General features: G+C 47.3%; 2 protein-coding genes across 3 annotated transcripts in view; one reads left to right on the top strand and one right to left on the bottom strand.

The window, feature by feature from the left end:
- Positions 1-1,246: 1,246 nt before the first annotated feature.
- LOC116437896 (myogenesis-regulating glycosidase-like) overlaps positions 1,247-27,507 on the bottom strand; it is a 31,313-nt gene continuing 5,052 nt past the window's right edge. The window contains exon 2 of the mRNA XM_032096225.1: positions 1,247-5,491. Within this exon, the coding sequence (XP_031952116.1) occupies positions 3,266-5,362 (2,097 nt within the window). The 5' untranslated portion in view covers positions 5,363-5,491 and the 3' untranslated portion in view covers positions 1,247-3,265. The remainder of the gene's footprint in view (positions 5,492-27,507) is intronic.
- LOC116437897 lies at positions 13,004-26,262 on the top strand. 2 transcript variants are annotated; one of them, XM_032096227.1, is made up of 6 exons: positions 13,004-13,428; positions 20,358-20,822; positions 23,375-23,515; positions 23,910-23,975; positions 24,546-24,636; positions 24,980-26,262. In XM_032096227.1, exons 1-6 carry the CDS (start codon positions 13,374-13,376, stop codon positions 25,185-25,187), a joined length of 1,026 nt encoding a protein of 341 aa, XP_031952118.1. In that variant the 5' UTR covers positions 13,004-13,373; the 3' UTR covers positions 25,188-26,262. The 2 variants fall into 2 exon arrangements, with proteins under 2 accessions (XP_031952118.1, XP_031952117.1); XM_032096226.1 differs by having other exon boundaries at positions 13,005-13,428; positions 20,355-20,822.

The following is a 27,507-nucleotide window of genomic DNA, read 5'->3' on the forward strand; positions in this document are numbered from 1 at the left end:
CATGTCCGGCACAGCAGCGCTCAATGGTGGAGTCACTTCATTCAAGCCACCATACTCCACTGTCAGTCTCCATTCCCCATCAGATTTGCACACAGGCCAGATGGGGCTGTTGAAGGGTGAGTGGGCCTTGCTGACCACCCCTTGGGTCTCTAGCTCACCAGTCATCATGTGGATGGGAATCAACGCATCTCGATTTGTCCAGTACTGCCAGCGGTGCACTGTTGAGGGAGCAATTGGCACTCACTGCTCTTCTACCTTCAGGAGCCCAAGTGCAGAAGGATTCTCCGTCAGCCCAGGCAAGGTGTTCAATTGCCAAATGCCCTATGCCTCCACAGCAGCTATTCCAAAGGCCTACCTGACTCACTTAGGGTCTTTGAAATACCCATTCTGGAGAAAGTCTATGCCCAGAATACATGGGGCCCCTGGGCCAGTCACAAAAGGATGTTTCTTCCAGTGTTTTCCAGTTAGGCTCACATCAGCTTCAAGCAGTGTCAACTGCTGTGATCCACCTGTTAGTCCAGAAATAGAGATCAGTTCTGCTCCAACATGTCTTGACGGAATCAAGGTGCACTGTGTGCCCGTGTCAACCAAGGCTTCATATTCCTGTGGTTCTGCTGTGCCAGGCCATCGGGCCCACACTGTCCAAAAGACGTGATTTTCCCTGGCCTCTACCTGACTAGAGGCAGGGCCCCTCTGGTCCTGGTTATCATTCAAAACTCGAGCTACTTCCCTTCTGGTGGAACTCCCTCTCTCAGCATTACCATCCTTCAATTCACGCACCCGTGCTTCCAGGACAGAAGTTGATTTTCCATCCCTCATTCCATGTTTTCCCCACTGTCACACAGGAAGAACCATAGGTCAGTTCTTGGAGTGTACCCTCTCTCCCTAGCCGTGGGACGTCTGCTTCTGGTAACAGGGCCTCTGGTCTGCACTGATGTGATTTGGAGAAGGCCCTCTTTCAGCTCCTTCCTGAGTTTCTGATGAGTCTTGTCCATTCTATCTTCCATCTTCTGTATGGTCTCTGACAGACTCCTTTCCACAGCTGCAATTCTTGCTTGTGCTGGGCCGTGCACAGTGTCTGCATACGCCCGGAGCCTCCTCACCATAGAACTCACTGTCTCATCCCCGTCATTCTATGTCATCACTGCCAAAGCAGGGGTGTATTCTGGTGGTGTGTGTTGTGCAAGTTTCAGCCACATCACCAGTGTACATTTTACCATGTCAGGGCTCCTAATTGCTTGGTCACCTGAGAATGTGATCTCTATCACTGCCAGTTCTCTCAGGCATTGAATCCCTTGTTCCATGGTTTTCCAGGGGTTTAGCTGCAGCTGGAGATCTTCTCGGCACAGGTGTCCTTCCTTCACACTTCTTAAGAGCTGTGTCCAGAGACTGAGAGCTTCAGGCCCCCTTGTCATCCCTTGGTCAATACTTAAATCACGTGACAGGGATCCCAAATGCCTCGCTTCAGTGCCATCCAGAATTGTACCATTGCCTGCAGCATCCCAGATTCAGACCATCCAACTTAATATAGTTTCATCAGGCTGTTGGGTGTAATCCTTCCTCCGGGTATAAAGACTCTCTATGGATAGGGACTCAGTGATGATTTCAGGTTCCACTTCCTCTGCTGGCTGTGAAGGTCCTGGCTGCCCACCATCATCCACTGGGCAAATGGATTTGGTTTTGTGTTTCTTTCTCTGGACAGGGGCAATTGTTATTGGTTTAGGCTCCCCATCTGCTTTAGCTGCAGCCAGAGTGATTGGGGTGTCTGCTGGCTTATTATCCTGCTCCTCTGGCTGCATCTTCTGCCCTACATTATCTAGCAGCGTGTGGTAAGCATTAGCCAGGACCCAGCACATGGCAATGAGCTTTTTCTTTTCATCAGTGTTGTTATTGCAGTTTTCCTTCAGATACTTCCCCACCTCAGCTGGATTCTGAATTTGTTCGGGGGGAAGTTCCAGGCTACTGGGTCAGAAAACTGCTTCAGGGTCTGGCCTATGTCCTCCAATACCCCACATCACTTAGGATTTTCCACAACTGGGACAGGTGTCTGGGCAACCCCTCTGGAAATCTCGGCCCTTATTTTAGACAAGCTGGAGACCACATAGAGAAACCCTGCTAGATAACATAATAAGAAAATGGTATCTTTGACATCCAGGGGAAACCGGACACTTTCAAAAGGTGACGTGCCAGACCTGAAAGGGAAGAGGGAGATGAAGGGCTGGGAATTATCATCCCCTGCTTTACCCCTAACAAACTGGGTGTAATTGCTAATACATTCCAAAAGGAAACTACCAAGACCAGAATGGAAAAACAACATGACATACACATTCTCAATGGTTTTCATTATGTCAACCAAACTTTGAGAAATCACTAACACCAGGCATATCAAAATGGCAGTCCTGATTCTTATTCCTGACTTATAAAAAGTGTAAGCCAGGGACCTGACTGCCCACAGCTGTGGACATGTACTTATGGCTAAGTTCCACAGAAAAACTATTAAATCAAACAGCATGGTCTTACTGCTGTACCTCAAGACAAAATGCTTCAACCCAAAATGTTGGGGTTTTCTTCCACTTTCACATGCCCCTTAAGTTGGGCATGTATTGGTTTTGGAGACAAAACTTCAGGAGGAAACACTCTGGAATGATGTCTCCTCTGATTTTGCCACGTTTTACAAGCTTACCTGAATGTACACCATGGACATGGTTCTCAGTAATTTATAAAAGGGGGAAACAGTTGCCACAGCACTAGCAAGTGCTGTAGCTTTCTTCCTGCTCAGATAGCTCAGGCCATGGGAAATGCAAACTCCTAACTCTTGCTTCAGCTCCCATCTGATGTGCAGGCTGCAAACTGGGTGCCTTTCTCTTCAGGATAATCACAGGCTGCTTTGTATAAAAAAAAGTACCTTGCTGCAGCTGCCTCCTTCACTAAGTACATGAAATTTTCAGTGTCCATGGGGATCATCTGTGAAACTGGGCAACAAAGGATTCCATGTAATTGCTTTTAGACACAAGAAGCGTGCATGGCATTTCTTGGTGGGAAAAGATTATGAGCAGAGTCTGTGTTTCTGTATATTACACTTGTCACGCTGCAGTAACAAAGACAATACATTTTAATGTTATTGTAGATGACTTGCCACACAGAACAGAGGTCTCAGTGTTTCCCTCAAATTTCATTCTGAAGTATTGCTATTCTAAAAATTATTAAAATTCCGAGGTCATTAAAGCCGTTGGTAAATTAATCACTGAGTCTATTGCACAGCCTGTTAGGAAACCCAGAGGAAATAGGCAACTTCGTCCAGGTCAACGGGATAGTCAGTGAGTAGCACCGGGGTCTTCTCAAACAGCTCCCCCTTGTAGCTGCGCCATTTGCCCGCTGGCAGGTAGACATCCCGCTCCTGCTTGCCCATCTCCAGCACCGGGGCCACCATGAGGGTGTCCCCGATGAGGAACTGGGAGTCAATCCGGTGAGTGGCCTCATCACGGGGGGAGATCCACCAGATGGGACGGATGATGGGGTCGCCTGTGCCGGTGACCTCCCCCGCCAGCTCCAGCAGCAGCGGGGCCACCAGTGACTCATGGAGCTCTGTGAACTTCTGCGCAATCTCCACCACCTCCTTGTCGTAGAGCCAAGGCGGGATGGAGAACTGCATGGAGGGCATGAAGGCCGACAGCTCCAGCCAGCGCACGTACAGCTCCCGGTCAGGGATCTCCACTGCCCTCTCCGTTTTGTCAGGGAGAAAGTTTCCTCCAATCATATCCGGCAGCACAAATGGGTACCCCAGCATGCTGATGGTGAGCACAGTGGGGATGAGGGACTTGAGGCCCAACTCATAGCCCCAGACAGAGTCACGGTCGATGATGCGGAAGAAGCAGGAGATGTTCTGTGACTGGTATCCCACTCGCACCTCAGCCAGCTCGTAGAAGGGGATGGCCATCTCTGTGTAGCGCCGGGACCAGATGCTGGGGTCCGACAGCGGGCGGAAGGTGCTGAACTGCTTGGGCAGGTAGCTGGTCTCACCCGCATCGAACTTGAAGGAGGAGATGCCGTACTTGTGCCGGAGTTGGCGCAGGTGGCTCTGGAACCAGTCCCGGGCTGCTGGGTTGGTGAAGTCCAGGATGGCCCCAATGCCGTTCCACCACTCCACCATGGCCGGCAGCCGCCCTGACGGCTCCTTGATAAACAGCTGACGCTCAATCCCCACACCAAAATTGGAGGAATTGTAGTTTATGAAAGGATGAGTCCACAGAGTGACCTTAAACCCATCTTCCTTCAGCTTTGCAAACATCTCTGTTACGTTGGGGAACTTGACAGGGTCAAAGTCAAAGTCCCCATAGGCTTGGGTATACATGTCATCAATCTCAATGTGGCTGCAGTTAAAATGGTACTTCTTGATCTTTTCAGCAAATCGCAAGAGTTTATCCTGGTCAATATCATTCTTGTAGAGGGCCCAGGTGGACCATATGGGGTATCGGAAGGCGTTCTCAGCAGGGATCTTGGAGGGCTTGTTGAAGTACCTGCGCACCATGTACTTGTGGATGGAGGTGACGTCGGAGCCCACGCAGACACGGTAGCTGAGCTCGGGGAAGGGCTGCTGGCCCAGTGGGGGCTTGTAGGGCGAGTCCTTGTAGCGGGCCTGGAAGAAGAGAGTGCGCTCAGTGGCGTTGAAGCCCAAGTGGAAGGGCACGGAGTCGTTGATCTTGATGGCCGCCGCCTTGGAGGAGAGCCAGTAGCGCTCCAGGATGCCGCCAAAGCTGTCGCGGAAGGAGTAGACGTCGCTGGTCACGTAGGGCACGGGCTCCTGGTAGCCGGCCAGGCGGATGGGCCAGTGCTGGGTGCTCATCTCCGAGCCCCCGTACCAGTGGGCGTCCTCCCAGAACATGGTGTGCTCCACGGCCGGGCCGGCCTCCAGCTCCTCCCAGCGCACGCGGTAGCACATCACCGTGTCCTTGGGCTTCACCGTCTGGATGAAGAAGTTGAGCGGCCCCCGGCTCGAGCGCGAGCAGCTCAGGATCTCACCCTCCTTGGAGCACGACTCCAGGTCCAGGCTGCCCGAGCGGAAGGCCAGCCGGAACACCACCTCCCCGTGCTGGTTGCGGATGATGAAGCCGTCCGCCCGCAGGTCCATCAGCTCCGTCTTGAGCCGCTCCGCCTTCCGCAGGGACACCGTGTAGTAGCACCAGGCCACCACTGCGGCAATGAACAGGATGAGGCCCAGCAAGATGGCACCCAACATGGGCCTCAGCTCCTTGGAGGGCTTCTGCTTCACCGGTGTGACATTTTCAGGCAAGGGCCTTTCTTTGGCATCCCCCTTTGGAACGTTTCCATGTTTTCCCGAGCGGTGGGTAATCTGACTGTCCATTATTCCTTTGCAGCCTCAACACCTGATTAGAAATTTTGCTGCTGACTCCAGCCGGTGAAGAGAAAATCCAAGATGCTGTATGAAGCTGTTTCTTTCACAGTGTCCTTTCCAAAGCTTGGCTGCTCACACCTGCAATATTATTTCATAAAACAGAGAGTTATAAACACCAAGAAAACCCAATTAAATCTTGCTGAGGGCTGCAGCTCCTCTGCTCCGTCTGCAGCTCAGCCTCCCTGCCCTGTGGCTCTGGCTCACTTTGCTCTGCAGTGGCAGCCTGCTTACTGGCAGCTGGGTTGAGCCTTTTTGGAGCATGTCTGTGCCAGGATTCCTATGACTCTCACTTGGCTGCAGCCTCACTCCATCCCACAGAGCAAGGATGAAGGGGTAAAAGTTAGACCAGAGCCTGGAGGAAAATGGGGCCCGGGGAGGGGGCTGGTACCTGATCACACAAGCTGGACATCACAGGCTGATCTGTGTTTACATTGAGTCCTGCTGGATTTCCTTTCCTGCCCACAACCTCTCTGTATTAAACACAGGCAGAGAAATGCTGCACTGAAGTCTCCAGGCTCCACCTGCTGCTCCCCATCACCCACCCAGGGATGCAGATGGTGAGAGATGTTTTATCTCCCTGCACTTTGCTCCTTTCCTGAGCTGCATGGGGATGTGGGGGTGTGGGGACATGTTTCTCTTTTCCTTTCCACTGCCTGCCCTGCTACCTATTCCAAAGCCATCACCCCAGGAAAGCCCCTCTGGCCCTGGCAGGGGAAAAAGGAATCTTCCACTACGTCTCTGTCTCTGTTTTCTTATTATCATTCAGTTCTCCTAATTTATTACAACTCTGTATGTCCTGGGCTTATGCCAGGCAATATGCTACACTGCAGTGAGGGTGGAAGATGTTTTGGTACAGAGTATGAGGATAGGTGTATTAAACTGAAGTTGTTGCAAGACCAGGACTACATCAAAACCTTGTTTTGCTGAGAAATGCACAGAAGGCGACATGTTCCAGCTGCATCAAGCATCACCAAGCCAGCTAATGCAGCACAGCTGAGCATCTACTGCCAACAAAAACACAGGCAGCAGTAACTGAGGCTGGTGGCTCAAGGCAGTGTATTCTGTGCAACCAAGCTTGTGGGTCCCCTGGCCCCTTCAGGGGTCTGTGGGATCTGACAGGAAAATGTGCAGGAGCAGCCTATATGGAGAGGGGGAAAAGGAGCCAGCTTGCTCATGTGAGCTGTACCCAGCAATACATGGCTGGGTGTATTTACCCGTGTCACCATGACATCGGGATCTAAATATACAGAGATGATAAGCCACCCAGGGAGCCATTAAAAATGCCAGAGGTCACCACGTTTTGGATCGATCACAGCAGATCCCAAACCACCCAAATCAACTGCCTGGTTAGTTTTTGAAGTGCATTCTTGGGATGAGCGAGACTTAGTTGAGAAAAACAGCTGGAGCGGATAAAAGTGTTCCAAGGCAAGACCTGGCCGGGGAGGGAGTAAAAAAAGGACGGTTATTGCTGCCCCAAAGAGACGGTGATCCAGGACAGGCGTGGTTTAGGGGAGCAGGTTGGATTACATGTGCTCAGGGCACTCTGCCAGCCTCAAAGTGCTCAGACCTGGCAGCCTCCCAGTGCTGGCCTGGCTCCTGGCACAGCTTTGCAGCTCCAGCCCGGGTTGTTTCCAGTGAAACCCTTGTGTTTTTGCAAAACAACATTTTCACTTTGAAGGTGTTATTATGTGCTGTGTAAGTCCTCAGTTGCTGGCTTCAGAGCTTTCCTCCTCTTCTTCCTTCCTCCTTTCACCCTCCCAGCCAGCTTGAAGATAGGACTCTCCTTTAAGACAAGTTGCACCATTTTCCAGGGTGAAAAAATAAGGAATGGAAAGAGAGGGGTTTCTTCTTTCTTTTTTCTTCTTTGTTTTCTTTTTTCTTCTTTGTTTTCTTTTTTCTTTTCTTTTCTTTTTCCTTTTCTTTTTCCTTTTGAGTTTCTTGAAGCTGCACTCCCATCCTTTAAGATTTATGTCTCCTGAATGCATTAAACATCTGCTGGCCTAGCTGGCAGCCTGAGTGATGCCCAGGGGTGATGAGAAGGACTTTTGCTTAGGGATGCACAGAGGTGACCCAGAGCCCAGATCCAGCCCTATCCTTGCTCCATCCATGGGGTTATGGCATCGCAGAATCCCTTACCTGTGAATATTTAACTGATCCTTGCAAAGCCTTTCTGCTCTGGTGAGTGCTTTATTAACCCACCCAGAGTGCAAGTGCTCCCAAGCCAGGGTGGGATGAATTCTCCCATAGTGCCCTGGAAGCCAGATGTTCCAGGGATACAGGCACTGCTGTGTTATATTTGGGCTGCTTTATCAGGTGCTAATCAGGTATGGATCTGGGCCTGTCCGTCCCCCAGGCTGGAAGAAGGCAGGATTCCTCACCCCAAGGATCTTAGCAGGACTTAGCATGCACAGATTAAACATTGACATATCCAGCACTGTGATAAGCAGAAATGAGCCAGGACTTTAGACCCTCTTATAGCTAAACAGGAGCTTCAAGGGTTTCAAGTGACGAAACACATATCAGCCAGCTCGAATGGCAGCTACACACCTAAACCCCTTAGTATATCTACCCTCAGAGTCTCCTTCCCCCAGATCAAATTTATCCCCAGAACCTCCCCATGTCTCTTGGCACCTGTGTCAGGAGTTTGTCAGGCCTTCACTCAGGTTCCAGCTATGTGATTCCTGAATCCTCAGATTTTCACCATTCTAAGACCCTGAGGCTGGCTCAGTTGGTGCTAATAGCACCAAGGTCATGGGTTTGATCCCTGTATGGGCCATTTGCTTAAAAGTTGGACTTAAGGATGATCCTTGTGGGTCCCCTCCAACTCAGAATATTCTGTGATTCTGCATATTTTGCATTCATTTTGCCTTCCTGATGGTTCAGGGAGAGCATCACTCTTTAAAAAACCCATCGAGAAATAATTCTTCTTTTAAATAGAGGGATAGTTTTCTATATTGAAGTTCCTTTTATTACAGGTTATCAAATACTTAGTCGGTATCAGGTGCTTGTAGGGAGAGTATACAACATGTCCTAGCAGAAAGAGCCGTAGGGAGCTAAACATAATAAGCCATAAACAAACTACTGCCCTGTCAAATGCTGCAAGAACTGATTAATCATTTACCAAGCCCTTTTAGACTGTTTAAAATGGACCTTTTTAGCAGAAAAGTCATGCAAAGTAGAAAGCAGTTCCCATTAGCTCTCATTTCCCGCAGCAGCTTGGCAAATATGGGTGGTGTATGGGGGATTTATTGCTACAAGGGACCTGGAGGAGGTTTGCTCACCATTTTTTCTGTGCATATAGATGATGCAAGAAAAGAGGTATCTGCTGTCTCTGCAGCTGAGGAGGGAGAGCCAAGGTTATCGCATCAGCTGCCACAGATTAGCTACAAACCCAACAAGGCTTAACACAAGGTGGAAATGGCTCGGGAATGGATGCAGAGGGTGAAATGACATTGCCAAAGATGCTCTGCAGTCCATGTGGTGCAGGTAAGAGCACCAATGTCTCTGCTATCACCACACAGCACTTACAGAACACCTGGAGCAGCACGAGGAGGTGGAGAGCAAGGACACAGTCAGAGTCTGTCCCTCAGAGGGGTGCAGGATCCTGCTCCACCTGGAAATACACTCATTTGTGTCCTTAAGCAGGGACAATACCAGCCCTAGCGCTGAGTGCACCCCTCACCCCAGGTGTGGGCTTTTAGAAATTCCTGATAGCTCCAGTGAGGGCAACAGTGATGACTGGCCTCACTGCTTCAACCCTTGGCCCCTGGGGATCTAACATGGATCACTGGGTTGAAGCATCAGTTTGGTTTATATTAACTCCGTATCAGCAGCAGAGTGGGACCTGCTGGGAGGCCTGTGTCTGTATCCTGCAGGGATGCACCAGCGACATGGAGAGACCTTCACCAGCTCACACCACCAGACAACTCTGAGCAGGCTTATTTCCGGAAACCATCCTGATTTGGGGGGCTCTTCCCTACTCCCCAGGGCTCCTGATGCCTGGGGGGTTTTTAGCTCACCTCAGCTGTGAAGGTGGCTGCACAGACACTGCCTGTACAGAGTACGGCTGCAAAGGTGATTGCCCACTGCAAGCCTGACAGTGTCATAAGCCCCCTGGAGCCTTGCAAATCCAGCTCGGGTCTAGAGGAGGAATATTACCTGAGGTTTTTCCTAATCCAGAGGATTCCAGTCCCTCAGTACTGGGGAAAAAAGGTAGTGTTTACTCCATAGGTCTTTCAGACCTAATTGCTACATAAGCAGGCACTGGAAGATCCACTCCTGTCCTCTTGTTCAAACAAACTCCTCCTCCAAAGCCAGCAGAAAAAAGCCTTGCAAAATCAACTTTCTCCCTTTTTCAGAGCTCTCCCAGACTCCTCAAGATGCACGCAGTGTCCATGTGCTGCTCCAAGCTGCAAGTAGTGGCCACAGCATCCTACTGCACGCTGGGAGCCGCTCTGCCCATATCGTTGGGAAGGAGCTCCATCTGCCGAGCCAGTGGCCCAGGCTGAAAGCCAGGGACCATTGCCAGACTGCCTCAGGGCTGTGGCGTGACCGGTCATCAGGCACCTCCTGGGTAACACCGAGCTCATCAGACCCTATTTACCAGGATCAGTGCTCATGAGGAGCTCCAGGGGTGTTTTGAGGTGCCTTCCTCTCAAGCAAACTGAGCAAGGAGGGATAAGCAAAGTGCAGGTGAGGGGAGAAAAGGTCCTTCCGTGCTACAGCTGCAATCACGTAAGCAGGCTGGGGGACAGTGGAAATACAGGAAAAGGGGGACAAAAGGGTGCTGTCATCTCAATCTGCTTTTAATGAAGTCAGTAGGCTGAGCTCATGCCAGGTGAAGGAATAAGCCAGGAAGTCACCTGGGTCTCAGCTAGGCTTTCTCCCACTTAGTCCCAGGCTCAGCTGGCAGCTCTTCTTGGAGAATAAGCTCCTGAGAGCTGCCTGCAGTAGCAGAGAGATGAAGAGGCTCAATTCTTGAAGGCTTTCCTTGAAGGGGAACTGCTCTAGTTTGCTATTTTCTCATGACAATGAGTCAGAGACCTACCATAAGGGCAGGGCTGGGCAGGTCCTTGAGGGATGTGTTCAGGCTCTGCATGGGTTAAGCCACCAGCCTGCCAGGGTGAGGGGTCCTGGGAAATGCATTTCATGCCTGCCCCTGCGGGACTTCTTGTGGCACTTACACACCCACAATGGGAGATGAGGCTCTCAGGCAGGCTGAGTGCATCTGCTCTGGGCTCCCCATGGTCTCCTTCTGCTGCTCACATGGGAGCAGGTCTGCAAGGACTCATCTAAGCCCAGGCATCTCTGCAGCTGTTGCTGTATCCCAGACCAGCTTCACTTCCCAGCCATGGGAGCCTTTTGGGATGTAAAAATTTATTTTTCCTTCTGCATCCCTTCTTGGAGATACAGGATCTTTACTGTAGTTATTTTCCTAAACATCTGATGGCATTTGATCTCTGTGAACAAAGGTTCCAATGCAAAGAAAACCTGACAAAGATCAGGGAGCTGAAAAGAAAGCCAACAAGCATTTCCACCTTGCCCAAAAGATGTTATTACCTTTGGAGAGAGGAGAATTTCACCTCTAAAATACTGAACAAACTCCCCAGAACCTCAGTCCTCCTCATTGGGCAGACACGGTTTGAATTTTGCCATTTCTGTTCTGGGATAACATTAAAAGGGTAAAGGATTGAGCTCAGATTTTAAGCCACTTCCTCATGTCCCCAGTGTCACAAAGCACTGTGATGGCTCCAAGGCTGGGGTGAAAGCATAGCAGATGCCTGTGTTGTCCCTGAGCATCCCACAGGTTTAGGGCTAGTGAAATATTTGTCTCCACTTGCTCTCCCAGCTGCTGTGTGCAGGAAAGAAGTGCCTCCCTGTCCCACATCAGACAGGGCTGCAGTTGTTGTGTGGTGAGTGACCCCTGTGTGTGAAGGTGTGGTGGCCTTCCATCACCATCAAGTGATGAAGTTTCACTTGATCATCACTTCAGTCTGATTAAATGCACCATGAGCTGCAACATGAGGAAGAGCAACGCACCCATCAAACTGATGATGGAGACAAGAACAAGGCCGCTCCATGGGACTTGGGTTGGCAAGGACTAACTGACATGGAAATTACGTGACCAAGAGCCAGAAATTACAGGAATCTCCTGCTCCATGTGCGACAGGCCACAGCTGGAAAATAGCTTGCTCTCTCCTAGGGACATCCCAGGAAAAGCTGTGAAAACAATTTGAAGAAAGTATCCCTATGCATGAAGCTTTGCCATTCCCTAAGAGAGCCAATGCAGTGGGGAAGAATAGGCTCTAGGACTACAGAGCAATTTTATACGCAAATACTTTCTTGCATATATAAAGAAATAAGGCCAAAGTGGTGGCCTAAAAATCTCAATGGCTGATGTTCAACTGATTCTTTTTGGTCTGTGCTGACAGGTTGCTTTTAGATTGACCACTTTTCTCCAGGGCTTAAATAGGGCATTGGTTTCTGGTGTGGGCTCTCCTCAGTGTGGTGCCAAGGAGATGCAGTGAACAGTGTTTGTATTTTCAGTCCCAGCCCAGCAGCAGAGAATTTAACATCTGCACTTTTAAAAATTAAAAATGCTTGTAATTCATCACAACTTGATCTGTTCCCATGGGGAAAAACCCCACAGTAATCACAAAGAAACCAGCTGGTATTTTTCTTAAGCACAGTGCTACAGTAAGACAAGAGCAACCTCACCAGGGCAAGAATTTACCCCAGCCTTCCCCTTTGTTTAGTTGTAGAATATCCCTTGCTATATCCACATCTGGTTTGAAGCCCAGTTCCCTCTCTGACAGTGGGAAAGCTGGGAGCTGCATCATCTCAGGGCTATGCAAAGAGGGAGCTGCACCATTGCAAGGCTCTGACCTGCATGGATCCCAATACTGCACTGTTTCAATGTGACAGCTTGGCCACTGAAAGGAGCAGCTGCCAGCCCTTCAGCTGACTCCTGGTCTCCTGGGCAAAGCTGGGAGATGTGACACTGGTGCCATGCAGGACTGGACCCCAAAACTGAAAGTGAAGCCACCATTTTTTATGTGTTCTTATGCAAAAGACTTAATGGTTTATTCAGGTGAGAATGACCTCAGCGAACATATGGGACAGACAAGAGCTGAGAGGATGTGGCTGAATGGGAACATCTTGCTAGCAAAATTGTAACTCACTTGCCCTGCTGCTGTTTCACATGTTGGCCTTTGCTGCTTTTCCTTCAGGAGGGATGTGAGGTTTCCTCCCTGTGCAGAGCCCAAACTGATGCATGAAAAGCCAAATTCAACCTGAGCAACCCTCAGGATGACAAATAGGATAAACCCACAGCAGGAGCCTGCTCCCCATCCAGGAGATCAACTTCCCCTTCCATCACCCTCCGGCTCTAGGACAACTACAGCTGGTTTGGGAGGTCTTATCTCTGCCATGAGCTATAACGCTGGCTAAAATCGGGGATAATTCTCTCTAAAGAGAAAACGACCCTGTGACAGCACAGCCAAGTGCAAGGTTTCAGCAGACGCATCCCACGCCCCTCCGGGCACTCCTGCTGAACTTTGCCTTTTCTTGCCAGGCCAGCCCTGCATCCCCCTGCGTTCCCAGCCCTGGCAAAGGCAGCGGGCCAGCCTGCTTAGCATGCGTCTGTCATTGCTGGGAGCAATCGCTGCTGCTAAGGAGCCGAGCCCGGCGGCTGCGAGCATCTCGGTCCAGCGTCCCCCCCACCCTGGCTCGTCATATGATTTCTCCTAAGGGACAACTGCTGAGCGGACTGTGTCTCCAAGCTGATCCTTTGCTGATAAGCCAGCTGCCAAGCCTCCAGTGCTGAGACAAAGGAGTTTTTCTCTTCCCAGCAGGTTTTTCTGCTGTGAATGACAGAGAAAGGGGTAAAAGTGAGCTGTTTGGCACTCCTCGTGGGCGAGAGGCTTTGGGGGCTCTTTCTCCCCCGCTGTGCTGGCAGACCATGGAGCTTTTCAGGCTGAGCCTGGGCTGCATTTGCCTCCTTCCTTGGCTTGAGGGTAAGTTTCTCCTCCTTTGGGGTAGCTGTAAATTGGGAAGAGAACTGCCTCTCAGGTTTTAACCTGCTTTCCTGCTGAAGTGTTGTTTGGGCTGCAAAGCTCTGAACCCATCAGCTCTAAGACAAGTGCCAACAGGAACATTTCAGGGCAGCATTTAAAATGGGATTAAACACGGGTACAGAAGAGAGAGTGACAGGCTGGCAAGGTGGTGGGATGGTTGGGACACCGTGGCATCATGCCGGCTGCTTTTATAAAGTGCTTTTAAGCTGCTAAGAGTAGTGGATGAATAAACCTGATCGGGAGGGAGGCAGGCACTAAGTGACCTCCTAAGAACTAATGTTGTTCCCTGCCCCAGCTGCTCCTTCCCAGCAGAAGTGAGTGAGCTCAGAGCATCTAGCAGCATGGGAGACAGTAGTGGGAAGTGTAGAAGTATTAGTCCTGCTCCTGTGGTGGTCGGCTGGGAGTGGGATGTGCTGGGAAGCTGCAGAGTCTGCACTGCTCACCTCCATGGAGCAAACTTGGTAGAGGCTCATGTTGACATCCAGCTGCTTTCTGAGGTTGCTCCAATCCTGTATCCTGCCCACGCACAGGAGTATTTTGAATCCAAGCAGCCCTGGTTTTGACATGCATGGATAGATTCAAAAAGCAGAAGTCCCTGCTGAGCATCATCCCTGAGATCCAGAGCAGTGCTACCCAGGAACAGTTTCCCATGAGTGGTGCTACCCACAGTGTCACCCATCCCATCACGGACACCAGGAAGAATCTATTTTCTTTAAAAAATTAGCTCAGGGAAAAGTTCCTGAGTTAATAAGCCTTTTTATTTTGCTGCTATAACTGAGATGTCAGGTTGAAATGGACTCATTGAAATAAATCCCTGAAGTTTTTCAAGGCTCATTCAGTCCCTGAAGCTACAAGGGAAACAGTCCTGCAGTTTTACATGCTACATGCTCAGAGCTGTCCAAACTCCCTCAGCCAGAGGACTACAACTATTTGGGCTGCCCAGATGGGATGTTTATTCCTTAAAGACAAACCCCAGACTGGCACCTCTGACCAGCTACTTTCCATTCCTTGCTCCACAAGTATGTGTTCCTGGGGATGCTTTGAGAAGTTACCCCTCAATTTGCTCTGCAGCTGGGTAAAAGGAGAGGTTTGTGCTCCTACAGGTTTGACTTCTGCTCCATCTACTGCTGTTTTCTGTACACTAAAAGTTGCCAATTAAAGTGAACTAAATCTCTCCCTTTGTAGAGCCCCAGACTGAAAGCATGTCCCTGTACTGGTAAGGGGTGATGATGCACATGCATCTTTTAAAAGTTAGAGGAGATCTGGTTAGGACCTGGAGACATCATGTCTCCATGTCTATGGGATGCCAAGAGAATAGAACAGCCTTCAGCATGTTGCTCTTCCTCTGCCTCTAATGCAGATATTTTCTGGTGTTAGAATAAAATGATTTTTTTACTACTGCCATACAACAGAATACTCATGGTTGTGTTTTATTAGGAAAGTATGGAGGATCACAGGACATTTCCTTCCTAGTGTAATGCTTTTGGTGCAAACGTGATCAGCCACTGCATTTCAGCCAGACCAGTAACAAAACAATAAAACCACAACTCTTTTGCAGAAAGGAATTCATATTCCCAATGCCTGGAAATGCCCAAAGAAGCTCAAAGAACAGAGCACAAACATGTTCATACTTAGGGCTGATCTCTCCCTGCAGCAGCTTCTCCCCATCCCCTCCTGCCTGGGTCTGCTGAGTTTTAAGGCTGCTGGCAGGACAGAGATGCTTTCTCTCAACAGACCTCTGAGGGGTTGGTTTCCTGCTGAAAACTGGAAATCCTGGAATTTCCTAATCTGGTTCTGACAGTTGTTTCTTTGGAAAGTACCTGCAAGCAGAGAGGAGGTGAAAAGTTTTCTTTAAAAGCAATGGTGACCCTGTGAGGTGCAATGGGCAATGGGAAGTCAGGAACCAGCAGGATCTGTGCCTACATGCACAGAAAGAAAACTGCTGAAATAAAACTGCATTTAACACTGGCTCTGGACCCTCATGCACTGGGTGTAAGGCTGGTGGTGGCTGTGTTTGGCATCTTGGCCTGATACCATACCTTGGGAGCCACTCTCCTCCCCCTCAAGCCCATGGCAGTGCTGGCTGCTCCCTGACCCCTCATGCCCTGACCTCAAAAGGCAGCCCTAAGCATTTTGCTGAAGAGGCAGAAAGGCCAAGCTTGTAAGATACCTCTACTCCCCCATTACTTTTCCAGCCTCCAACTATTTTTCACTCGGGGGATTTCTGGGCTGTGATATGTTTAACTCTTCAGTAGCTACCAGAACTTCTCCCTTGGCTTGTGCAGGCTCTCCCTGGCAGCAACAACACACAACGCCTGGGTGCAGACCTACCTCCTGCACACTGTGAGCCTTCCCTTGGCACCCCTTGTCCCATCTAGGATCAGTCCTTGACCAGTCAGCCCCCTTCTATCCTCTCCAGACCTCTCTGGATTTTGTAGACACCCATCATATCCCCCGCTTCAGGGACTGGTTTTCCCCACTTGCATCGGCTTTGTGGTGACTTCACCAACCTCCCCTGCTTCCCATCATTTATGGATTTTTTTTTCCCCATGCCAAAACCTTCCTTCTTTTCCTATGGCTGCTCTGCTCCCTTGGAGGCCTTTGCTGAGATGCTTGGTCAAAAGTGGACCTTGCAGTAATGTGGAAAGATATGAAGCCCTGTTGGTCAACCAAAAGCAAGATATTCTTAAGAAAGCAGAAGTGATTGGGAAAAAATATGGGCCAAGCCACCCCAAACAATTTGCAAATGTCTTTGATCAAGCCATCACAGGCACTGCTTAGAAACAGCAGAAACTTTATCAGCCACACTGGGATAACTGGTAATCAAGGCTTTCTCAGTGGCATTACCTTAATTAGGAATATTGCATGGATTTTGCTCCTAATCCTACATGGAACAGCATGTCCCAAGGGTGACCATGCTGCAGAGAGGCAGGAGCCTGTATTTGCTTGCTTTTCTATCTTGTAACCAGACAGAGTGTCAGTATCATAGGATAAATGAGCTGGGATCAAGAGCCTTGCTAGAAATTGTTTATTTTGTTCCTAAAAATACAAAGAGGCCAAAGTGTTCAAGTATGAGCAGCCCAAAGCAGGCATCAGCTTGGGCTCTGTGGGTAAGGCTGGCATTTTCCAGAGACGCTGAATCCCATCCTCAGGGAGTACCCTGGATGCTCTGGTTGCTCCAGGTTAACATTCCTAAAATGTTAGGGCTGATGACCTTATTTGTTGGACCGCTGGGCAGCGGGACTTGGGATGTCATTTTGTCTCCTAAGTAAAGATTCTTGGTGCCTGATGTGTATCTCAAAGTAAACATACCCCAGGTTTAGCTGTGGGTCTACCCCCTATGACTGTGTGGGGCACATGCAGTGGCTGCTGCCAGTCACATGTAATTGCAACGTTTGCTGCTATTGTGCAGGTAACAAACACAGTGATTCTTCAGAGGTGAACATGAAACATCAGGGACTCTACAGAGAGCAAAACACATATCTCCTGCTGGGTCACACAGCAGCACTCTTTAAAGCGTGATAAAAATACCCAAAACTTTCAAACAGACAGTCATTGCCAAGCAATGAAAAGAAAAAACAGCAAAGATTGTGGCATGCTTAATAATAAAACCTGTAATAAAACATATGAGAAAAAGACGTGGATGAGCAGCCTAGAGAGAGAACACAGAAACTGCCAGCAGAAATTTTCAAACATATCTGAAGTAGGAACTTAGTGGGGGTCAGGAGGTCAGCAAATAACTGACACAACTGCAAGAAGCCAATCAAAAGTAGAGAAGTGTAGAAAGGCTGAACGAACTATTGGCTCTGGTGCTCACTTCAGATGTGGTATGGGAGGTCGTGGCAGACACTCTCTGCAGTTTGAAGAGTGTTATCAAACAGAATTGGCAACAGAGGAATTTTTAGGAAGAAAAAAAAGGATAAATAATCTGTGGCAAAGGATCAGCTCAAATGTCATCTGAGTTACAGGAGTTACAGGAAACTGAAGATGACAGTTTAAGAATTTCTAAGGAGAGTGTTAAATTCTTATTTAAAGCAACCTCAACACCAAAGGGCTGCATTACAGCAGTAATGTCCCTTTTAAGAGGGATCCTAGCACAGCCTGGGGAGACACAGGTCCCTAGGCTGCATCTCAGCATCAGGCAAGTCAGTAGAAGCAAAGAACAGCATTTACAGACAGATAAACATGAAAAAAAGTCAATGCAGCTTTTGTAATGGGAAGGTCTGACATCCATGATGGTATCAATAAGCACATGAATGGGCTGAGCTGACCAAGGCCTTGTGCCAGTGTTTGCAAAAGGCTTTTGATGAGCATCTTCCACCAAGGCCCTTAAGAAACTCCGTTCTCATGGAGCAGGAGAGAGACCTAGCCCACAGGCTGGAACAAGAAGGTGGAATAAGTTTACAATGATCACAGCAGTGATGCTATTAGCAGGTGCTCAGAAAGATCAAAAAGGGTGAATAATGAAGTAATTTGGCTTGCTGATGCCACAAAGTAATTAAGAATAATCAAAACTTAAGTTGATTGTGTGAAGTTGCAGATAGAGTTCATGATACTGATGGAGCAACAAAATGTTATTTTTCTTTGAACTTCAGAGTTGAAAAATAAAATGTTGCGGGCAAAACCATTTTACCCATAAATACCCAGTGATACTCTCTGAATTAGCTCATACCGAGCACTGGAATGGCTGCACAGAGAGGTTGTGGAGTCTCCCTCTCTAGAGACATTCAAACCCCACCTGGATGCATTCCTGTGTCACCTGCTCTAGGTGATCCTGTGTTGGCTGGAGGGTTGGACTGGATAATCCCCAGAGGTCCCTTCCAACCCCAGCAATTCCGTGATCCTGTGATTTTTGGAAGGAGGCACTGGCATCTTGCTGTCTTGAGTGAGCCCTTTACTTGTCTGATTCTTACCCTCTTTCTCTATTAGCAAATGTTAATGGTCCAGTGCTGGAGACAGGATCCCGAGCTCAGCAGATGTTTTATCTGACCCAGCACAGTTGTCATATTCCACTGCTACATTTTAATGCATGTCTCAAATTATTACTTTGGAAATGCGTTTCTCACTGTTAAGCTGAAGCAAAGAGGTGAGAATCCTGAATTCCAGATCCTAGGGAAAAATGGCGAGGGTGGGGTGGGGCTGGGGGGATTGCATTAATCCATTTCAATTTTCTAAAGTTTATTGAAAATTACGTATGAGACATTTCTCCTGCCTTCAGAAGCTGGCAGAAACTCAAATCTAAAGTGCATTAAACATCTTAACCTCTACCCAGCCCTCAGTAAGGGTTCAAGAGAACAGGACTCACAAGTTATCTACAGATAGCCCAGAAATCTAATTTCCGTTTAGGCACATTGGCTCGGCAGGAATTGTCTGGGTTGGTGGCTATCAAGGTCCATGCATGTCAGTATCCCAGTGAAGACACCTCGATCAGACAATCTCAGAGCTGGTGCAGAAGAACTGTGGTTTCTGGCTCCTCTCCTCAGGCATTCAGGCAGAGCAGAAAGCCCTGAGCTGTTTCTGATTTAACAGCCCCAAGGCATGATTAATTTAGCAGAACCCTAGAATTTCCTGAGAGAAAAACATGAGACCTGCTTTAAGCTATTGTTTATACCCTTGTTATTGTGTACCAGATTCTGTTTATACTGTCACTAATCTTTTCAGATACTGAGCCAAATACTTGTATTTGGCTCAGTATTGGGTTTTTTGCTTCAGGAAAGGAAATTCTGCAGAAATAGTTTAGATAAAAATCAGTGTTCTTGTCTAACATCACTTTTCAGTGTCCTCTTACTCTTTATGCTCAGTGCTATATGCTGATGGGATTTTTATAACTCTGTCTCCTGGGAAAAAGAGAGAAAAAAGGTCACTGCAAAAGCTGGGAGTTGCCATGTGTTGTTATTAAAAGATTTCTCGGAATGTTCAGAAATTCTATTTCTATCCATCTATCTTAGGCATAAAACACACAGCAGAAGGTACACCCGCAACAGTGATGGATGGTTTAGCACTTAACATTTTGCTCAGGATATTCACAGGCCACACCTGATGAAGTTATACTGAAAACAGTGGCAATCCTCCAGCTAACATGATGATATCCATCCTAAGTCATCCCAGATGTTAGGTAGGACCGGTTGCTCTTAAAAGCAACACGCAATTACAGAAATTGCTTCAAATTATGTGTTTATTGTGGGACAGCTGCAACGCCTCTCTCTTACAAAAGGTTTTTTAAAAGTGGTACCTTTGTTCCTAAGGTGCACAGACCAATGTCAGGTATGCTAAATCCAAGAAAATTTCAATACTTACATGAGCTGACTCAGCCAAATACTTACTTCTGGTGAGATATGGTTTTATCCCTGCACTGCTTTAACATCTCCAGAAGCCACTTAATGGAAAGTGTAGCCCGAGGTGGCCTAGTTGGTCCCAGATGAACAGCACATGGGGGATTTCAACTGCTCTTTTATAAGAAAGATTTGGCCTGGATAGGGGCAAAAGATCCCTCAAACCATCTAATTATTTTGGAGGGAGGGAAGGATGGCTACCTAGATAAAGCAGTTGAAGTACTGAATTAAATATATATAGGCAGATAGTTGATATAACCATTGAAGTTGGAAGGATATTTTTCCTCATTAGTTACATGGGTTACTTACGTAACTGTTATTTTCCTCTAGCATTGCTCATGGCTATTTGCATGCTCCTTTTTTTCCAAGAAATGTCATTCCAGGAAATTAGGAAGCTGTGGGAACTGTTTATCTAGGCATGCCCATCCAGGAAAGGACTGGTGGGTTACATCTTCCCTCCCCCAGAGTACTTACAAGGAGATGTGTTAGCCTCAGACATGCACAGTACTAAACCATACTCTGATTGTACCACAGTAGCAGAGGGACAAGGCTTCCTCATAAGAAACACCCGGCTGGAAAAGTGCATCCGTGCCTCCCACGAGACCAACAGCATCGGCCTGGCCAGCTGCAAGGAGCACTCCCAGCAGCAGCAATGGGGCTGGGACCCCGACTCCGGCACCATTGTCAGCCTGCACACACAGTGGTGCCTGTCGGCCCACAGGATGCGTGAGTACGCTCTGGTCAAGCTGGAGCCCTGTGGAGACTGGGAACGCCAGGCATGGTCCTGCAGCAAGAAGGGACACTTGACTCTGCAGAGCTTGGGCTTCCACCTTGGCACCAAGGAGGGAGGCCACAAGGTCTTTGTCTCCAGGGAGAAGGACAAGTTCAGCAGGTGGAAGACGTTAGCAGATGAAACCATCTGTACTGCTGCCCAGACAGCAGCTCAGAGGCCCAGCAAACCAACACAACAAGCTCTAGACACACGTGTGCGGATCTATGAAAGTAAGATGAGGTAGATTTAGTGTCGAATAACATCTAACTTTCATGTCATCCAAGCCACCTAACACTGGGCTTGCACCCATCATTCTAACTCAGGTTCACTTTGGCCCCACCTGGAGAAACACCAAATGGCTCCAGCTCAGCCCCACCACCCGGTACCACTGGTTTCCAGTAGTGGCTGTTCACTGTTTTCCAGAAGCGCGCAACACCTTACAGGATCAGGTCTCCAAAACCCAGCTGCATTTCTGAGGACAGGCAAATATTTTGGTTAAATATTTCTGAACTGGTGCCCACAGCTAAGAATAGCTGAAATTGCTTGAGCCTTCCAAGCACAAAACAACCAAGGAAGTCTTACAAAGTCAGGCACTTTAGACTTTGAAAGATCTTTTGGTACTTTGGAATGTCTTTTTTGGTAAGACAACAACTGGAGACAGCTGAAAACCTCTTTTAAACTTGTATGAATTATTGAGAAGCAGCTGTATCAGAAATTACTGCTTCAGTTTATGAAATTAAAGCTCTCTCCTGTGAGACCCCAACAGTGCACCTTTCCCTAACGAAAACCAGTTCTAACCTTCATTCCACATTCTCATTATCCTCAGAAGTGAACTTTGCTCCTGGTGCCCAATGTGGCCCTAAAGAAATTGGTGAACACCGCAAGTAGTGGGAGGTAGCTTAAGTGTTGCCCTCCCTTTGCATTAAGAAATCCCAGATGATATCAAAAATTATTAAAAATTGGGTTTATATTTCCAGTTTATGGCCTTTGCCCTTGCTGAAGAGAATCTAAACTCTGCCTTCATGAGAGCTCACCAGCCTTTGTCTAGACTGGACACAGAAAGTGCAAAAACAGTGGTCTTGTCACAACCTTAGGAGTTTGACACAAGGCTACTAGACACCAGGCATGGTCATTGCACGAAGATCTGACTGTGATCATTTGTCACATGCCCAGTGAAGCCCACTGCTGACCCTGATAATTCATGGTCCATTCTGCTTCACGCACTCATTTAAGTTGTTTCTGCAAAGAAAGGTGGTTTTCACTACTTTTGCTGTAAAGTTGTGTGCAGGACTGAGACCTGAAAATCACACTCAATTCCTCCTCTCCTCCTCCCCTCCTCTCCTTTCTTCAGAAACCCAAAAAAGAGCTGGTGTTTGTAATGGTTTTCATGTGTTTGTCCACTCTGTAGGTGATGAGGTTTCCAACATCCCTCAGGGAAAATTATTTCCCTGACAGGAGCCTATTCCTTACCTTAAGGTTGATGGACCCAATGAAATTTTGAGCTTTGCAGAAATGAGTAAAGAGAAAATGTGATGTATCTTGTTAGCATAAGCAGATGGATTATAAGTATAACCTTTTGACACAGAGAGGCTATATCTAATTCAAAATAAAAAAGAGATACATCAGCTGCTTTGGCTATCAGGTGCAGAGAAGGTGGCCTTTTTCCCCTCAAGGTTTTTAATTAGCCAACTAGAAGGTCAACATGTAATTATCATAGTAGTTACAAGTGTTAGTGTTAACATTAAGTTAAATACGAACCATACAAATTAGATACCATAATAGGCTAGTCAAATATAGGCTAGGAAACACATGGAACATTTAAGATATGGGAAAAAGGCATGTGAAGAGAGTGTTTTCATTCCCCAAGGCAGTGTTCCTGGCAGCCCAGGGCTGCCTTGGAGCCAGGATCCCCAAATAAGGCCGTGAGGATAAACACATAGCAGCCTTTGAATCAGGTTATGCCACTTGGTGCGTCTCATTCAAACTCATACTTTTCCTATCAATCCCATGGTTCAGTCTACTGGAAGGAACCTCTGACTGCTCAGCAACAACATCAAAGTCCTACATATTTGTTTAGGCATTTCTTATCTAACTTTCAGCTGATCATCAACAGACAACTTCTACTTTGGCAGGTTATCTGCTCAATAAATTACACCTCTGTAGCTGTGGTGTGGGTGCTCATGCCAGAGGATGGGTTGGGGTTTGGATAGGCAGCAGGGAGCCCTGAAGTCACGGTTTTCTTGGTCTTGGCACATGCATCATTGCAGAAGAGGGGTGAATTGCAGACACCAAGCTTCCCACAACCTCCCCTCTAGCAGCAGTTGGTTCCCCACACAGCCTACTCTGCAGTAGGACTGGAAGGCAAAGGAAGGTATTGAGCCTTACAAGAGGTATGCACTACTTACCACCCTTTGGATCCCATTTTTATATCTGCAGTGTTGTTAATAGCTGTGATTCTTCCACTTGCCTCTTCCTCATTCTCTAACAGCTAGTGTGACACTCATGCTTTTTAAACCAATGACCACATCTACCACCAAAAAACAAGCTCTGCTTTGGTTTTTGATTCCATCTTGAGAGGTTCATTTCACCTTTAAAATCTGTGAGACCTGAAGGCCCCTGATGCACAGGAGGAGGTGATTGCTACTGCACCACAGCCTGCTTGCCTTGCAGGGCAGAAAATCATACTAGTAGGGCTGGGTTCCTTTTCCTTGCTGGGCCGTATCCAGGTTCCTACAAAAAGTAAATGATAATCACACAGATCTTTGCTTTATTTCATTCCAAGCTAAAACCATTGATTCATCAAAGATCGATGCCGTGGGCAGAGAGCCTTCTGTGAGCTTGACTGACCCACCTCTGGCTACCAAATTCAACAGCACAGCGTCTCCAGGGAAAACCAAACAAGCACAGCTCCCGGCAAATGAGGGTGAGTACTCTTCTGAATGCGTAAGTGAGAACAGCAGGAAGGAAAGTGAGGGCAGCATTTCGAGGTTACTCAGCTATTTTCAGTGGTGGAAAAGTACCTGAGGAGTTCTGAAGAACTTCCATGTGTACCACCAAGTGCTTTCACCCAACACGCTAAGGAGCTTCCCTTGGCAAGTGGTTCAGTAATACAGGCTTAACCTGGAGGCACAACCACCAAAAGTTTTAGGAGTAAAAATTATCTGTGGCTGGGGAACACCAAGTGCCAATAAAGTTTCCTTTTCCTTTCTGGGTCCCATACAAAAGGGATTTGTGGTTACAGTGAAGCCTTAGGAGGAATTTGGATCCCCGGTCCAACTGGAAGCTGCTTATCTGAGTCTTTCTGCTTCTTCCACTAGATCCATCCCACAACCACTCCAAGAAGCATGGAAATCGGGGGAAAAACACTGGAGCCAGGCTTGCAGGTAAGTCCAGGGATCAGCCAGAGGAGGAAGGGATCAGGCACCTGAAGGTTCATTAGTGCCCCTGCCCATACATTTCCCTGGGGTACTGCTGAGGATGGTCACTAGGGAATGAGGGCACAAAATTACCTGTCAGAAAGACTCCTTTTAAAGATTAAACAAATCTCCACAGGCTTGTGATAAAAAAAAAAAAAAATAGTAAAAACATGCAAATGCTTTGTCCCAGCTCACCAGGAGAATCAGATACCCACTAGCACTGCTGCTTTCCCCCAGCCCTGATATTTTGATAACAGATTTCTGATATTTTGTATCAGAAAGCTGCAGAGTTAAGAAGCATGAAATGTCATTGTCTTCATAGCAAGAAAGAAAACCTTTTGTGGTCACTTTCAATAGAAGGACGCTGTGCAGTGTAAAAGCAGCTGTAAGATGTTGATCTCGTAGGCAAATCACTTTTCCTGTTTTCTGGCATTCTTCAGGGACATTACAGGTGATTTTTTGTGGCAGTTGTGGCTATCGCACAAGGACAGGGGTATGTTCAGCAAACACATGATGCTTTCTATGATACCCTTTCAGGCACCAACTGGAAGACGGCCATGCTTGTCCTCAGCCCCCTGGCATTCATACTGGGATTAATAATACTGACACTCAATGTTCACTACAACAAGTAAGTGGGAGTCGGGTTCATTGGCTTTGCCATGAACAGCATTTCAAAGAAAAACTCCAACATTTCAAAACAGTCTTGATCTTGGCACCCTTCCCCATTCCACACCTGATGTCTCTGGCTCTCAGCTGATGGCTCTGGTCACCAATGTGTCACCCTTGGTGATTTCTCCTCTCTGCCACCCTGTTTATCCATCCCACTCTCTGACCCACCCAAATGCAGCCACTAATGGTGGCTCCTCCTCTCCTACACACCTCATGTCATCACGGAAAGAAGTGGCATTACAGTTGCTGACAGAAGCAACCAAGTGACAGACATGCAGTTACTCTCTTCTCTCTTCTCCTAGGAAGAAGAAAATCCTCTCTGCTCTGAAGAGCTCTCCAGCCAACAGCAGCAGAGTTGATTTACGGGAGCAGACCCCCTTACGAAGAGGCCCCCAGCCATACCTTCCACCATCCCGCTCCCCTTCGCTGAGGCATGGAGAGATCCTCATTGAGTGGAAAGACGGGACTGTCACTCCTCTTTTTGATAACATCAACTACCAAGTGGACTAGCTCCAAAGTGACAGAGTTGTTGCTCCATCCCATGTCACTCTTCCCACCAGGAAGAGTGCCACCACAGCTGATCTCCTCCCTACCCTTGCTGTTTTGACAGGAAGCACTGTTTGGGGGTTTTTTCTAAACACTTGAGTACAATCTCCTTGCACAGCACAAGGTTGAAGCAAGGGGAGTAGATTGGTTTGTATAGGCACATGCTGCTTAGCAATTCCAGAGTGCTTTAACCCATAACAAACCCCAGGTTTACCTAAATGAAGCTGGGACTTTTGCCAGCTACAACTACCCATTGAACCAAAATTCGAGTTACTGAGCATATGAAAAAGTGAAACTTTGAAGACAAGGTGAAAGGTAAAAAACAAAAGTCCTGAAGATCCTTAAATTATTTTCAAGATAAAACTAGCTGCCGGCAGACACAGAAGGCTGCTGGTTACATTGTCAGTGTGAGAATGTAATTAATAAGCACTGCCTTCTATAAAATCCCTTCTGGATATCTGCCAAAATATTCATTCCCACCAAGTTGTCAATTAAGTAACAGCAAGTCATTCTTCTAACTTAAAAGGTAGCACTCCCCTGTCCTCTCTGCATCACAGCAAGAGTCCTGCCAAGAGACCATGTGTCTCTCAAAATGTTTCCATATTTAGGATGTACTAAACCTTATTATAACACACATCCTCTTTTATTATATAGACTGGTAAGTAACATCGGTCATGCTTGTTGGGGATATTGCATATAGAGCCACTTTATACCAGCTTCAGTCTCTGATTTCCTATAATCATATGGAATAGTCAATTAATAGATATATTGCTCCACCAGAGCAGTAATATAGTTGTTTTTCTTTTAGACAGGAGTAAGACATTGTTTTCAGCCTTTACACTTCTTGTTTGAGCATAATTACCTGTGACTGTCACACTCGATCCTGATCTTTTCTCGGTGAAACTTGCAGTGTCTTAGTGCTTTCCTAATACTCATGAATGTATGCTTTCCTTCTCTCTGATTTTGAGATGATGTAATCATGGCTATAAGTCAGAAATTATGTGGAGAAAGAAATAATAACACCTAGAAATTACAAGTATGAGCTGTGTCAGTGTATTTGTTCAGTAGAGCAAGAGAAACCCATCCTCAGGTCTCTTGCTTGAGCAATGCCTTTCACTTGACCTAAATTAAGCTGTTCTGCTATTTCAGTGTAGCTTGGACTTCTCTAGAGTTTGGTTTTATTTAACCTATGGCAGAAGTCAGGTCTCTCCAGGGAATTTAAAATCTCTGGGTTTTGTTTGGTTTTTTTAAATTTTTCTTTTTAAATGGTAAAAAGTTTACTGTCATGTGATATTATTATAACCGAAAAATTAACTGGTCTAAAAAAAAATAAAAAAAATAAAAGCCCTATTGGTTTAGGTCATAAATAGCATAGAGGTTGGAAATAAGTATCTTCGCCAGGCAGATTATTCCATAATTATTTACTGGAGGGTTTCCCAGATGCTCCTTGGGAAAATACTTTACTGCTAGACATGGGCAGAGGAAGAACTCTTTCTTCACCAGTGAGCAGCAAGAATCAGAGTTAAATTCTGACTTTCCAACATTTCCACTTTAAACGAAACCCAAAGACTCTGGGATCAAAAAATGTGCAAGCATTGATGCCTTGAGAGGCCACCTAAAACAGAGACTAGACAGGAGTAAAGGAATAAAGGCAGGTATTTATTTGAAAGGCTTTCAAAGGTACCCCCTGGCTGGGGAGCCAGAGGCTACTGCCAAGATGGACCCCAAGATGGACCCCAGGTCATGAGTTCTTCACACTTTTCTAGGTTTGGTTCATTTGCATAGCAGGGTTAATTCTCCAATTAAAGCTTCTGTTTAATAATGTAATTTCCCCTAGCTCACCTGCCTCTTAAGATGTTGGTTTATACATTTTGGGCCTAGGACAGTCTGAGTGTCCCTGGAGAGCAGGCCTGGACAGGCTTTGTTACGTCTACCTAGCATAAGAGAGCAGAAATTAACAGGCTACAAGAAACTTCAGAGTTACACACTAAGCAATACAGAATTTGAAAAATATAAAAGTTAAAACCTAAGGCGTCAGCATCATTTTACTCAGAGAATTTGTGGGAACACATTCTGTACATAAATCACTCAAAATACACACACAGTGCCTCACCAATTATCACAGTTACACCCCTTGGAATCTTGTCCGAGGAGCACATCACCTTACAGTGCACAGCACCGGTCACCCTCCAAAACCTTGACGCGCTTTGGGAACACTGTGTAAGCAGCGCCATTAAAAGGGAAATACTGGCTTGGAGCTGAGCTGATGCTGTGCTTTCCAAAG

Source organism: Corvus moneduloides, chromosome Z (assembly GCF_009650955.1).
Source record: "Corvus moneduloides isolate bCorMon1 chromosome Z, bCorMon1.pri, whole genome shotgun sequence".
NCBI classification, from domain to species: Eukaryota; Metazoa; Chordata; class Aves; order Passeriformes; family Corvidae; genus Corvus; species Corvus moneduloides.

Excerpts from the sequence above, each read along its gene's own strand:
- LOC116437897 (XM_032096226.1), top strand. The coding sequence starts at position 13,374 with ATGGAGCTTTTCAGGCTGAGCCTGGGCTGCATTTGCCTCCTTCCTTGG. Across the intron at positions 13,429-20,354 it reads CCTCCTTCCTTGGCTTGAGG|TAGCAGAGGGACAAGGCTTC; the intron begins GTAAGTTTCTCC and ends ATTGTACCACAG. Across the intron at positions 24,637-24,979 it reads CTCAATGTTCACTACAACAA|GAAGAAGAAAATCCTCTCTG; the intron begins GTAAGTGGGAGT and ends CTCTTCTCCTAG.